General features: G+C 41.5%; 1 protein-coding gene across 8 annotated transcripts in view; it reads left to right on the top strand.

Moving 5' to 3' along the window:
- Window positions 1-408: 408 nt before the first annotated feature.
- Ntng1 (netrin G1) overlaps window positions 409-14,594 on the top strand; it is a 351,363-nt gene continuing 337,177 nt past the window's right edge. For 2 of the 8 annotated variants that reach the window (XM_042279763.2, XM_015998107.3), the window contains exons 1-2: window positions 411-1,442; window positions 8,247-9,015. In XM_042279763.2, coding sequence (XP_042135697.1) covers window positions 8,770-9,015 — 246 coding nt within the window. In that variant the 5' untranslated portion in view covers window positions 411-1,442; window positions 8,247-8,769. The other 6 variants (XM_015998105.3, XM_015998106.3, XM_006979443.3 and 3 more) reach the window with 6 other exon arrangements.

Here is a 14,594-nt window from a genome sequence, read left to right as displayed (position 1 = left end):
AGCAAGAAGCTAAGGGGTCTCCTAGGAGAGTCTGAGACACATTAGTAGCAAAGAAAGCCTTGGGGCCAGGTGGCTTTTGTATGTCATCAGGGAAAACCAAGGACGCCTGTGATGCAGAGCTCCTACTTGAACTTCAACTTTCTAAAGTGGGAAGACTTTCACACCAAGGAGCCTGGGGGCTCTGGCTAGGCAAACTAATTGCAAGTTAAAAAAATATCGTGCTCCCAGTTAGCTAGAAGGGGGTGTGCTTGGGAACCCTGTAGGGAGGTAAGCCAGGAGCAAGGGGAGGGGGCAGAAGTAGGGGAAGAAGAGGGAGCCAGTAGAAACTGCGCTGCTGTGGATCAACAAAGGTGGGAGATAAGGATGTGGGTGGTCTTGTTGCCCCAGTACCCCGAGGTGTCTATACGGCGGTGGCAGCCTTGGCGGCGGTGGCCAGAGCAGCAGCCGTACAATCACCGAGCGGGACGGAGTTAGGACCGCTCGGAGCGCCCAGGTCTCGAGGTAGTATAAGGTTTTTGCAATCCTTCCACTCGCTGGCAGTTGCAGAAGATCTGCTTTTTAAGTGAGAAGAACACGCCACCCCTCCGAGGGCTGCGGCTTCCCGGGGCTGTTTCGTCGCTAGTCGCTTTGCCGGCCCCTGGCGCTCACTCTCTAATTCGTCCGCGCCCCTAAGTTTGCCGAGAGCTGGCTGCGGGCTGGGAGCAGGGTCCCGGCCGGGCGCCGCGGGCGGGGGCTGGGAAGCCGCGAACCGCAATCCAGAAGCATCTTGGGGCCATGTATATTTCATCAAACGGACTTTGGGTGCGTCGCGTCTCGCAGCCATCAACGCTATGTGCAGTGACATTTCTGACTTGAGTGGAGGAATGCGCGAAGGAAACCGGGGCAAAATTGCTTCGAGAGGCTCTTCTTGGCGCCAAGGCTAATTGTCCTGATTTATGTCGCTTCTGACAAAAAAGAAAAAAAAAGACCCAACATCTTCATCTGAAATAAAATGAAAGCGGTGCCAAGCGGGATAGAACCGCCCGGCCGCTGGTTCTGATCCCCCGGGATCGGGGGGAAAAAAATCGTTCTGCGGCTTAAAAGAAAAGAAAGAAGAAAGGAATAGAAATAGAGAAGAGGGAGAGAAAACCCACAGTAAAAGTTTAAGGCGAGAAGTGGCGGTGGCGGCGGCGCGGGGAGGCTGCGAGCAGAGACGGCTGGCGAGACCTTGGAAGGCGGCGATTTGGTTCCTAATCCCACTGTATTTTTGGAGGGAGAGGCACCTTTCTCATCCTCCCTTCCTCTCCGCCCACCCCTCTCCCTCCCCCTCATCTACCTGTCAAAGTCACTGATCTTTTGCATTTTGGAAGAGGACGTCAACGGGAAGGAATTCCCCCTGTCCGGGTCCCGGCTCCGAGAGGGGGCGACGCGCGACGAGGCTGCCCCAGGGGCGCGAGGCCAAGGTAACCGGGACGGGAGGAGCCGGGCGCCGTGGGGTCTGGGGCCGTGGACTCCTCCTCCCCTCCGCCCGCAGGGCGCTTGCAGGGTGGGATACGGACCCCGGGGCTGCGGTGGTGGCGACTCGGGTCCACACCCGCCGCGTTCCCATTCCACCCGCTCCCCGTGCGCCGCCAGCGGGTCCCCGCAGCTGCGGTCGCCGCCCCACGCGGGACCAAGCTGGGTAGGGCCGCCGCCCCGCGCCGACGGCTCAGCTCCCGCCCGGCACTGGGCCAGAGGGGGGCTCGGGTAAGTGCTAGCTGACTCCCCTCTCCTCCAGCGACCCGCGCCTCTCTGGGTGGCCCCTCTGCATCAGTTCCTTCCCTCCTGCCATCCCTCTCTCTGTCAACCCCGGGTGCCCGCCGAGGGCGGGAGGGGAGATCCGGGTGGGCGAGGAACTTTGGAAAGCGCCTTAAGGAGGCAGCGCGGAGCCTGTGCGCACTCCGGAGCCCGTACCGCTCACACCCACACTACATCCCTGGCGTGCGCCCTGCACCGGGTCGCTGGCTGTTGCATCCGGAGCCTCCATCCACCCACCCGCAACGCGCCGCGCTCTCAGTCTCCCACACACACACCTGACCACACGCATCGCACAGGCTTTTTTTTTTTTTTTTAATAATTTAATTTTCCTTTTTTTCAGTTTTTTCATCAGGGAAAAAAATAAATAAAAACTTGCCTTGTTGCTCGCCCTGTGGAGAGCTTTTGAAGTCCCCTCTTTTAATCTCCTTTATTGGTGCGAGATTAAAGCGTTACTACCACACATTGTGCAGCTGGGGAGAGAAAAACGTGGAAGGAGGGAAAGACAGCATTGGAAAGCTGGTGGGGGAGCCTTTCCTCCCCTACTGGTTTCGCATTATCAGTTGATGGATTCGGCTAGGGACATGGAGTTTCTCTCTGCTATGGATCTGTGAATATCTATATATAATACAAATAATACCGAATATTATTGGGCCCAAAATAACCAATTAAGTGATTCATAGGAGAGAAAACTTGGATTTAAAAACAGAAACTGCGCCCTCTGCTGTTTATTTTGGTAACCTCATCCAGGGACTCTTCTCCTCCCCCCCCCCCCCCGCCCCCCCATCTCTCTAAGAGTAGCTGTCATTTTACAGGGCCTGGTAGGAAAAAGCCTTGGGGAGAAGGGAGGGGGATTTTAAAGCGACTCTATTTGCAACAGTGGCAGGCAGAGTTCTTACAGTTGCACCAGGTGTAGGTTTGCAGACTACAGGTCCTCTAGCTGTCCCCTCTTTAGTGCCCGTTTCCTCACAAAGGAGTAAGCAAGCAACTAACTTCCCAGCACAACACTTTGTCACTCTTCCGAGTGGAAAATTCTGAGCAAGACTCAGAACTCCACTAAACATATGGTGAATCTGGCAGCAGCTTTGCTCTGGAAATCAGGCCTCGGTTTATGACTGAAAACACTAAAAGTTTTCCTATCTTAACAGAAGAAAAAAAAAAGAAAGCAAAGACGTTTCCCTCAAAATCATTTGTTCAAACATGCATAGTGATTAAGCTTGCTAGAAAGTTTTGCATCGACATCTGATGAGGGCAAGGATCTCCTGATTTGTGTGGCTCTTGGAGAAGAAAGTACCTCTAAACTGCCAGTAGGTCTGCAAGTATTTTGTACTTTGTCTTTCTGAATGCCTTACCCACAAGCTCTTCTCTTTGGCAGAGGGAAATCAGCGCAATAATTGTCCAAGAATATTTTTAAACCTAAGAAACTTTCAATCTTTCATTAAAACCTGGATCCTTGCAAGGGGAACCAGGGTGCAAAGAAGAAATGCATCAGACATTTCACATGCCACGCTGTCCCACTTACATATTATAAGGGGGATGTTTTTTTTTCCTTCTAGATACCATGACATGAGAAATCTTTCATCGCTAAGTACCAACTTGGAGGCATTCAATGTTTCATGTATTTGGCTTTTAATTTGCTGGTATTTCCTATAGTTTTATTTAAGAGGAATCTCCATACTTATTTTAAAAGGAACTATTTTTTGGACATACAACTGTGTTCCCATTGGGAGTTTTGTCAGTTGGGCATGTGGGTTCAAATGGTTCAGGCTAGCTTTGTTTTGTTTTGTTGTTTTTAGGAGGCAGCTAACGCATGTCGAAGTTTTCTTCATGTGTTTACCAGGGGGAGCAAATACCTGTCTTTGCTTCTGTCTTTTGTCTGCAAAGCATCAGACAATGCCTTTAAACAATTAAACCATTGTGCATTTAGCTGGGAGATATTGTAAATAAGGGTTTGAAGATAATTTGTGAGTAACAAAAGTACCAAGTCATTGGCAAGGGAACAAAATTTCATACGACTTAGGACAACAAGTATATGTTAGTATTTAAACGTGTACACCTGTGTATGTGTGAATTATGTTGTGTTATGGGAAGTAAGCAATTCAACATACTTCCAGAAAGTAATTTTAATTTTAGAATCTAGAGTTCTGTTTCCAACTTCAAGTGGGTGTAGAATTTTTCAGCTGTGTATGTGGAAGGTTGTATTTCTGAACTTCCCTATATTAGAAAGAAGGCTCTATCCTTCATATGACATCTGAATGCCAGGTTTCTTTTAGGCTTAGTTGATTCTGAAGTAATTTTATGTATTACCCCTCCACAGACATCCTGGAAAATATGTACCTGCTTCCATCATTTTTATCTTTTGATAAAAATAGAAACCTTTGAAATACCAATGTATGATAATTGTTTTTTTATTAAGACTTCCATGATTGTTCTTTATAAAACTCAGCCAAATATGAGTAAGACATGTCAAAATTGTTGCATTACATGTTAGATTCCTTATGTTTTTGAGGTAGTTAGCCAAAAGGCCTGAGCCTCTGTCCCTCATGAAGAAATCAGAAGATTCTCTTTTCACAACAAATGGACATGTGCAAAGGGCATTAAATGTATGCTAACGTGTGATCTCATTGTGACTGTGTTCACAGCTGCTAGTCTTGACAGGTTATAGAGTTTGCATATTGTTTCCCCTTTATTTGCTTCAGTCAATGAAATATGATTATCTTCAAATTTCCTTCTGTTCATATCCATTCAGAAACGTGTAGCTTTATAAAAATCTAAATGTCTGCATAGAATGAGTCAATAGCTGTCTATTTCAGGTGTCCCGATGAGCTGCATATTTATGGAATATTTAGCCTATTACCACACCCCCACTTCCTAGTGGGATTATATAATGAAGAGAATGCTAAAATCTAGTGAGAGTTGGTAGATTTACTGGCAATATTTTCTTCTCAGTTGATGACCCTGGTAATTCTTTGGAACTATAACAGCTTATCCTTTTAATCATTATTAGTTTTGTGTAATATCTTCGGAGCCATTTTTTTTCTCTTTTTCTGATGACGAGAAGGGTTTTTGAAATTCCTTCTGCAAAGTTAATTCAAGGTGGAAGGGAATTAGTTATCGAATCCTGGAAAAAAATGTGTGTTCCATGGATGCAAAGCCATTTTGCCGTCTATTTTAGCCCTGATCAATAATACCTATCAACCTGAAATCCATGTAGTTTTGTATTTTTTTCCATTGGCTCTGCAAATTCATATGCCAGAGATCTGTGGGCTTGTAGCGTATTAATGGGGAAAAATTTTAAACACAAAGCATTAGTAGTGATAACTTACTGCTTCAGCTCATAGGTAGAGATGATGGCAGTCTTTGATTGCTCTGAGTTCCCAGGTGGAGAAAGCACAGATTCAGACCTGGAACTGCCCAGAGCTCTTCTGAAGTTGCCCTTACCTAGATGATCCAGACCTTGAGACAAATTCACAGTATTTGGCATTTAGTTCAGTTATGTGCCGGAAGGAAGGGATGCATTTAGGATACTAAGTCCCCTAATATGTCATTGGCTGCCCATCCTCTAATCAGTTTGTCTAGCCATTTGCAGCCATGGCCTAGCTTTTAAGAAGATATTGATATTTTTAACCTGGTTCAGAGGAGAGCCAGCTGGAAACCAGCAGCATTAAGTGTTGGAGGCGGTGGTGTAAATAATATTCTCTTTGTATAAATTTATTTTCTTTGAAAATCCCATAATTATACTTTTACAACCAATTCCTGATTCTTATAAGGCCTCTTTGTCACTAAAGTTCATAGATTTAATTTCTTCTAATATGAAGTAGAAGGATTTATTTGATAGCCTGTATGATAGTGGGAAGGAAGGAGACTTTGATATGAAGGGTCTAAAAGAGAGGGTGCTACAGACTTAAAAGTTAGAAGGGGAAATATAATTATGTTAAAGAATAGTTTATGACTGTACTCTGATTTGCATTACACTGTGGTCAATACCTTTTTCCGTGTCAATGGGAGCTCATTAAATGTAAATTCTGCAGACCAACTGAGCCACACCATATTAGTGCTTGCCAAAGCTTGACATTTTTAATACATTAATAATATGTCTGTAATGTAATGGAAAACTATTAATCACAACTGGTTAGGTGCCAGAAATTTAAGCTATAATTGGCTGCCTCTTGTCAAGAATGTCTGTCGCACAGTCCTGCAACAGCCTCGTATTCAAATATCTTGCACCCCTCTGCATTTTTCCCTGTCAGTTCTCTAACTTCGATCAATGATGTAGTCCATAATTCTGTGTAATGGCCATCATTACAGTCTGGTAGACTTTAATGAGAAGCCGCTGCATTGGAAGTGCTGTCATCAGGACGTGATGACAGTTACATGTATTTCCTTCGAGCCCACATTTTCATGTAGAAATATACCAGATGAGGTCATTGAGGTAAACTAGGCACAAAGACAGAGTAACAAAGAATAGATGGTTGAGGGAACAGGACTGGTTAAAAAGAATGAAGAGTAATCTCGAGGGTCATTTAAGTCTATATGCTTGAAAAGGTCTTTTAAAAATAATATTACAAATTAACCAAATATTCACTCAATTCAAACTCAAAGCCATTGGTTCCAAGTCTTTAAGATTATATTGTTCCTGAATTACAAATTGCTGGGTTTTGAAACTAAAAAAGTGATGTTAATAATTTTGGAACTGGTTGATTTTATACTACCTCACCTGTAATGCTCTTTTTCTTCACTTTCCAAAGTATCTGCTTCCTTTTAAGGATGTAGTAAACATAGTTGAAAATTTAGTCTGGAAAATGTACATTTCTTTCATCTCAATGCCTTTTCAGATTATTAATCATCAATGTGTTGGGTGTTTCTGAAAATACCAACTTAATGAATCTAAAAACAAACAAACAAAAAAATCAGACAAGCTCGAGTAGCCACAACACATGCTCCTGTAATGTTTTATTTTTCTATTCTTTTTAGTTTAAGATTTCCAAATGCATGCCACTGAACAGTGTCAAAGTCACAAAGAAGCAAATTTAAATCTGTAGTTTACACATGTTTAGACACATTGCTAATTATTGCTTCATGGGAACTCAAATATTCAACACTTTTCCTAATAGAAAATATCACAAATTGCAGCTGTATGATAACATTTTATGAATTGAATATAATGAAAATTGCACTTGCATCCATAAAGCAATTATTATAAATTACTTTGCTATGGAAACACAATTCAACCATCTGTTGGCATTTCATAGTCTCTGTGGCTTCGTTCATTTTAAGATGGTGCATTATTTAAATATAGTGCATTCCCTTTATAAGATTACTTGAAGATAGAGAACTTCCTTATTTAAACTGTTTAATATGAATCGAACAGTCTATAATGGAATTTTCCAAGGCTATAGGTTCTTTTTTGTTGTTGTTCTTTTAAAACTGAAAAGTATTTAATAATTTGAACTAGAAATGTAGAATAAATTACTAAGAAAGTATATTTTTCACATCTGGGTTTCAAATGTTAACATTTGTTAATATTTGAATAGTTGAAAAGTTGCTAGTGGAACTTATCAGTGACTTGCATCTGTAAGTTATATAGGCTGTATTATCAGTTTACCCAAAGTACATTGAAATGGAAATTTTTATTTTCTCTTAGAATTAGTGCCCTATTATACTGCTTCATGGCCTGTTGGCTCACCCTCAGCTATTTTTATATGTGCATTTTAAACTGTATGTTTTACTATGGAGCTTTCACTTTTAAAGGCAGCATATAATATCCACCTTTGGGACAAATTCTCTTCTGTTACAGAAAGTAACTACAAATCCAGATGTGACAGCTATAAAAAGGTGTAAGAAAATAGAAGATTCTTATGAAAGGACTATTTGCCCCTTTGGTTCTATTTTCTGAGTATTTTCAGAGAGCCTAATTATCTTTTTCAGTAAATGCAACTAAATAAAAGATGTTAAATTCTTCCAGTATAATGAGCAAATTCAGAGACAGGCTTGTGCCAACAAGACCAGTTTTCACTCACCTGCCCCTAACAAAAGCTAAGAAATGTACAAGGAATTTAGAGAATTTTAGGGTCTCCTTGCCAAAAGAAAAAAGGCATAAGTAGTTGTCATTATTATAAAGGCTCTCTTTATCCCCATTGTTCTCTTGGAAGATTTTTTAGCTAGCTTTGAGAGCTGTTTAAATCCAGAAGCTTGCTCTCAGTAGTTAAGATGGAAATAAAATTTTTGAAGCAAAAACCTGTTAACTCTCCCAGAACATATTCATCTACCTTTCTTATGGAAGAGTCTTCCATATCAAAATCCTCCCCAATATGGATAGGTACCCTGATCATTCTAGCAAGTCATCTAAAACTTATCCACATTACACCAATTTGCTTTATATCACACGGAGCCTCTGAAATGTCAACGTACCATACGTTTCCTAATGCGTTGATTCCGGTGCAATAACTCTTACTCTTATTGTTTCCAAAAAGGTGTTGGTACCAGAAGACAAAGGAAAATGATTGCTGGGAAACAGACACAGGACCATAGACACTCATCCTCGCGCTTCAGATACTGATCCATCTTCACATCTGAGCAGCCCCCGTGAGCCTTGAACGCTGAGGATCACTCAGGATTATTGGATGTACAACAGGAGAGCCATCACTTTGCTAAATTATTATCTTCTCCTGGACATCTTTCACAAAAGTCTAATAGATATGTTCTACGTGGAGAAAAGGCTGCAAGCTGTTAACGCCTAACACAGAAGCACGTTAGGCATCCACCAAAGTCCTCAACGTACCTGACCACACACAGTATTTCAGTCTATCACATTTGGTTTTGGAATCTGCTTTGAGACTTCAGCATACATATTTTTTTAAATATACAGACCTACCTACACACACACACACACACACACACACACACACACACACACACACACACACACTATACTCATGTGTATGTAACGGAGACATTGACTGCGAATAAGACACGAAGATTGCCAAGATTTTAGAGATGTATTTGTCAAGATTCCTGTCGATTCATGCCCTGTGGGTTACAGTGTCCTCTGTGATGCAGCCCTACCCTTTGGTGTGGGGACATTACGATGTATGTAAAACTCAGATTTACACAGAAGAAGGGAAAGTTTGGGATTATATGGCCTGCCAGCCGGAATCCACGGACATGACAAAATATCTGAAGGTGAAACTGGACCCTCCGGATATTACCTGTGGAGACCCTCCTGAGTCGTTCTGTGCAATGGTGAGGCACTACTTTTGAGCAGAGTATTTCACATAAATGGCATTGAATCTCCTAGGCAGACCCGTGTGGGGAGTGTGAAGGCTCAGTTTGGCAGAGGCAAATCTGCAGGTGGCAGATGCGTGTTGAGAGGCTGGCTTCGTTCTCAGTGGAGGCTTGTCCTGTCTGGGATTACAATATATATGATGTGATTGATGTGCAGGAACTTCCTGCTTGCCGGCAAGCCAAAGGGTTCAGTGAGACAGATGGAGTGTGTATATATTAAAAATCAAAAAGCCAAATTGATGGCTAAATTTTAGAAACTGGAGCATTAGGTCAGCTGGGTGACATTAATGGTGAAAATCAGTTAGTAAATCAAGATTAGTTGAGATCTCCTGTTTCCTTTACCAGACAGGATCTGTAATAGGGTTTCATCAGATAAGGGACCAGCAAGAAGAAAAGAAGAAGGGGGGGACAGTAAGCTTTCTTGAGGGACTTTTCCAGAGATCCTATTTACCAACCCGTGCATATCCTTACTACCAAGGATGACATTTCTGTGGGAATTTTGAGGGTGGATGCTGAAATGCTGAAAACACATTTGCTGAAAACAATGACCTGGGGGCATGTAAGTTCACACAACAATAAGAGGAGTTATAACATTCTTTATTCTTGGGGTGTATTTAAGACCTGTTCCAGGTGGAACATCTACTAGGAGAAAGGTAGTATTGGAGGAACATGTTGCATTTCCAACTAAAATTATAGCAGAAAATACACCTGTAAAGTGTTATTAAAGAGATAGGTATTAATATGGTGTCAGTTAAAGTGGTAAGGAATCAAGACAGTATGTCCATTTGGTTTATGTTGTTGGTTTTTATTATTATAGACAGTCTTTATTTGATATAAGAACCGTGACCCCATTTTAATCCACATAACAGATATAACCATGCGGCAGATTTTAATAGTATATTACCTGACTTTATTATCTTGAAGTTGGCCTGGCATTTTCAGGATAGTGAAACTATTAATCAAAGTAGCATCTGCTCACAGTCCCCAGTGAGTTAAATTAACATAAGATTGTCTCAGGCGGAGCACTATAGAAAAGGTTTTGTAGCAGGAAACAATTTTGAGCAATAAAGAGTGTTTTCACCTAAAAGCTAAGGGCTTGCCATTTTTCAGAAGTGCCTTTGGGGACTGCTTTGAATTATAGTCTAAACCTGATTTTGTGGAGAGTGAGAAAAAGATCTTGGCTATTAGGTGTCACTATGCCTAAAGTGCCCTAAATGACTAAATATTTCAAAGAGAGGGCCCGTCTCTCTGGATAACAGGTATGTGCTTCTGAAAGAAGTTGCATTTTGGAAACCACAGGCTTCCAGTGGAGTTTTTTCAAACGTATCACTAAACCTCCAATAAATCTGTGAAAGAGCAGGGACATTTGTCGGCCTTATATGAAGTCTTTAGTAGTAATTTCTTATGAAAGGTCAACTTTAAAATTTCGTTGCAAATGTGGTATGAAATTACTGTTTGGCTATAGGTTATACAAGCTCCAAGAGCCTACATTCTGGCCAGATTTTCTCATCAAGAGCACTCTAGCCCTATCTGTTGGTTTCTGAGACGCTCTGAACAATGTGCCTCTTTTGGAACTGTTAATAATGTGCAGATCTAAGGGAAGTACTTAATGTCCTTTGCCAAGGTCCGGTTTCTACTCACACAAGTGCTGTAGGATGTGTTCAAGGTAGGATTTGTGTGTATTGCTTCCCTGAACTCACTTTTGGCCAGAGGACACTTGCTCAGCATCTTTCCTGCCCAACATGTAAAGAATTTCCATGTTCAGCACACCTGCTTCTCCCAGTAGAAGCGGGAAAGGACACATTTGCACAACCTTCTGGACTGGCTTTTCACAGGGATATGGTCTAAGGTCCTTAAGTAAGTTAATTCCTACTAAGCTAGTGGCTAAATTATGGTAAAGGTACCATGAGAAAAGACAACTAAAAGAATATTCCTAGGTTGGCCCTAAGTACACCTGTGTTATACATATCTGTTCACGGGAAACCCCACCCAGGTTGCACTGGAATACAATGCAGGCACTTGGAAGTGCTGATAGACTTAAGCATGTCACTGGGCAGGGGGTGAGATTTCTGAGCTACCTATCAGTCATTAATTTGTATCCCTTAATGTGCATATGATTGGCATAGCAGATTTAATAATCTCCTTTAAATGGACTTTGGAGCTGTTAGTATGCATATCATATGCCACGACAATGATAATGGCCCAAATACAGCCCGGCTTCCCTTCCGTAGTTGTAGATTTTCTGTAAAGTGCCTCAGTGTAAGAGTTCTTGACACAGGCTGTAAAAGCATCTCGGGATGCTGTCATATCAGGTCTGCTCAGGAGCTCCTTAGCCCAGTCTAATGGGAATCCATAAAGTCACTTATGCTGGGACTTATGGGTCCTCCACTCCCTGACACTCGCTTCCATTCCAGCTCCTCCAGAGTCGTTATGGCCTATTACATCACAGGAGCTGCCAAATAGACACAACCACTACTTAGCCCCTATATGTAAATGTTTACTGTGAAATGGCTTTGCCTCCTCAGCTCGTAACACTCTTATTAGTAATGACTCCAGGGATTCTGAACACTGAGAATACATTCAGTCATAGAAATAGTCTGTAATTCGCAGGGTTAATGTCGTTAATATAAAGTGGAGGTTCATAGGTATTGCACTGAAAACCCATGGTGCTGCCTTCTGTATTTTCTCTGTCAGTATATGCCCGTGACCACCCATGAATATTGCACTTATTTTAATGCAGAGTGAATTTGAAGGGGGAAAAAACAGCTTAGGTTTCCGTTTAATGATAGATCTCTGCTTGCTAACCTGGATGTCCTATCTATGTCAAATCTTCTATGTCAAGTAATTTGACATGATAATGTATTAATTATAGAAACACTTATGAACAATAGTTTATTGGAAAAAATTTGTCTGTCTATGATAGTGTAATAGAGACTACAAATGAATACAGAGCATATACGTGTGTGAGTATGTATGTGTGTGTGATTTATTTGTTTTCTTTTTAATTTATTACATTCCCATCCAAATTGGGAGTGCCTAAAAACAAGCACTGTTTTTGTTAGTGGGGAGAAATGTGCAGGAATTGACTGCTTTTGCTTTTACAGCGCAAGTAACCTCTTTATGTCGATCCTGTCCTCTCAGCCATAATACAAGCTTCAGGTAGCATGCCTCTGTCAGAAGACACAGGTCATCTAGTGACAACGGTTTCATTTGCATAAGGAGCAGATAGGATGATCTGATCCTGTGTGGAAAGCCAGGTGACAACCCAGAGCTGTGGCTTGGTCTTTGTGTTTAGATACACAGAGCTGTCATGGCCCCCAGGCAACACCCCAGTGGCTTAACAATGGAAAAAATTATCGGCAATTATCTCCAGCTTGCAGCCAATTTTCTGTATCACTTAAACAGAAGCATGGAAAAGAAGCCTCCAGACGAAAGGCGCCATGTACATTTGTACAATTTATGGGGCAGAAGTGCTGATGGCTGTGGAAATAGGAGCCCTCCAGTGCTGCCACGCATTTCAGAGCCAATCAAAACGAAATGAGAAAACAAAGATTATTAAAAAGTCTTTTGTGCATGTAATTTTGGCATAATGTTATGAGGTGGACATTAAATGTTTACCATGGAGACTTCCAGCATCATTAATGCAGCGTGCCTTTAATTACAAATACACTCGTATGACTAAAAAATGGAGAAAATCAAGTCCTCTGAGGTGTATTTAGTGACACCCTCATTATGTTTACTGGAATAATTAAAAGAAAGGGCATAATTTTTCTAAATAAAATGTCAGACCTTGAAATGGAAATGGATTTTCTTGAGAAAATTTACTAATGTGTGCCTGTGCTCTCAATAGGCATTTACTCAAGGACCTTACCAGGTCTGTTAATGATGATTCCATATTGTGTGGTTTCTATTAAGAAGAAAATAGTTATTGTAAGCATTGTGGATAGGACATGTTTCATTAGAGTCAAATGAAATTTATAAAAGTACTAGGAAACTTTTACATTTTGTGATTTCAAAGGAACCCGTGGGGCAGGTAGTTGGCAATGCAGAGTCTTCAGGACTACATTTAGCTCATAGCTCTTATTTGACAGAGTCCTGGGTTCCCATCTGGTGGCTATCAGGTGGCCTTTGAGAAGTTAATTTGATAAACTTGATTATATTTTTTGCAGTGACAAGGGATTAATATCAATTTTCCAAAAACTGGAAGTGACGTTGACTTATACAATAATTGAATAGCCTTAAAAAATGCACTCTCTTCACATGAATCATAATTTGATAAGTGAATGGAGTTTAAATAACAGTGACATCTTTCATTTGAACTGATTTACCTCTTAAATTAGGGCAGAATGGACTTTTAAGAAAACTTCTGTTTTTTTTTCATTATTAACACTTCTTTGTTATTAGTTCATTATTTAGGCTTATTTCTCAGAGATGACTAATTTACATTGAAATGATTAAGTTGCACGGAGATCAATCTTTCTGATTTATCACTTCATCAAGGAGCCTCTTGTTGAGGAGCTCACAACAGCTCCTTTTTATCTAGGGCATCAAGTCTAAAGGACTCTACCTGCCTCGTAACTGCTAAATACAGTTTATCAGTACCTCTCAAGTTAGGTCCTTACTGTACCTCTGTCGGGCTTAAGGGTAGAAACCGGATAAGAAAGGAACTCTGCAGTTGAGCTGAAGCTGTATTGGTTTGGTATAGCTGGAAATGGTTTACAGAAATGGAGGAGATCATGATCGGGAGATGGCAACAATTATGGCCAGGGTCGCAAAATTAACATAATCTCATGTTATTTATTGTTACGTAGTTGCATTTCCTTTTCAGAAAATTGGATTTGTTTATTATTAATAATATTATAGTGTGTGTGGGGGGACACCTGGGCACACATATGGAGGTCTGAGGACAACTTTTGAGAGTTGTGTCTTTTCTTCCACCATGGGTCCCTAGGACTAAACAAAAGGTCTTCAGACTTACTTAGCAAGTGGTTTTACCCACTGAGACACTGAGCCATCTGGCCAGTGCTCTGTTAGTATTTTCTAGGTGCATAAGTGCTCTTTGTTATGTTAATGCTTTACGGGGTATTATGCCAGATCATTGGGTGCAGAGTGAGGAAGTATAAATAGCCCATGCGACCCTAGTGGTAGTGGTGAGAATTACACCAAGCAGTACATGGAGCCGTTCCTCAAAGGAAGTAGTCTCTAGAATGTGATTGTAATAGCTACTATAGATTTTGCCATAGTGTATCTCCCTACCTAGAAAAATTATTGTTTCTACGCTCATCAGAACAGTATGATTTAACTTAAAAGACTTGTCTCCCACATACCAAGATTTCAGGGTTGAAAGAAAGTGCGTGTTATTGAGTAGAAATCAAGTGGAAGGGCCGTCTTCTTATGTCCTCAAGGATGGAATGGTCACTCACTGGAGAACCCATCTACATATCAGTGAGAAAGAGGGTTCTTGGGAATCAGACAAGTCCTTGTCTCTGAGCTTTGCTCTCTTTTGTTGGACTTCAAGATCCTACAGAGGTAGAAGT

This window comes from Peromyscus maniculatus, chromosome 6 (assembly GCF_049852395.1).
Source record: "Peromyscus maniculatus bairdii isolate BWxNUB_F1_BW_parent chromosome 6, HU_Pman_BW_mat_3.1, whole genome shotgun sequence".
Lineage (NCBI taxonomy): Eukaryota > Metazoa > Chordata > Mammalia > Rodentia > Cricetidae > Peromyscus > Peromyscus maniculatus.
This window is presented reverse-complemented; position numbering and strand designations above follow the sequence as displayed.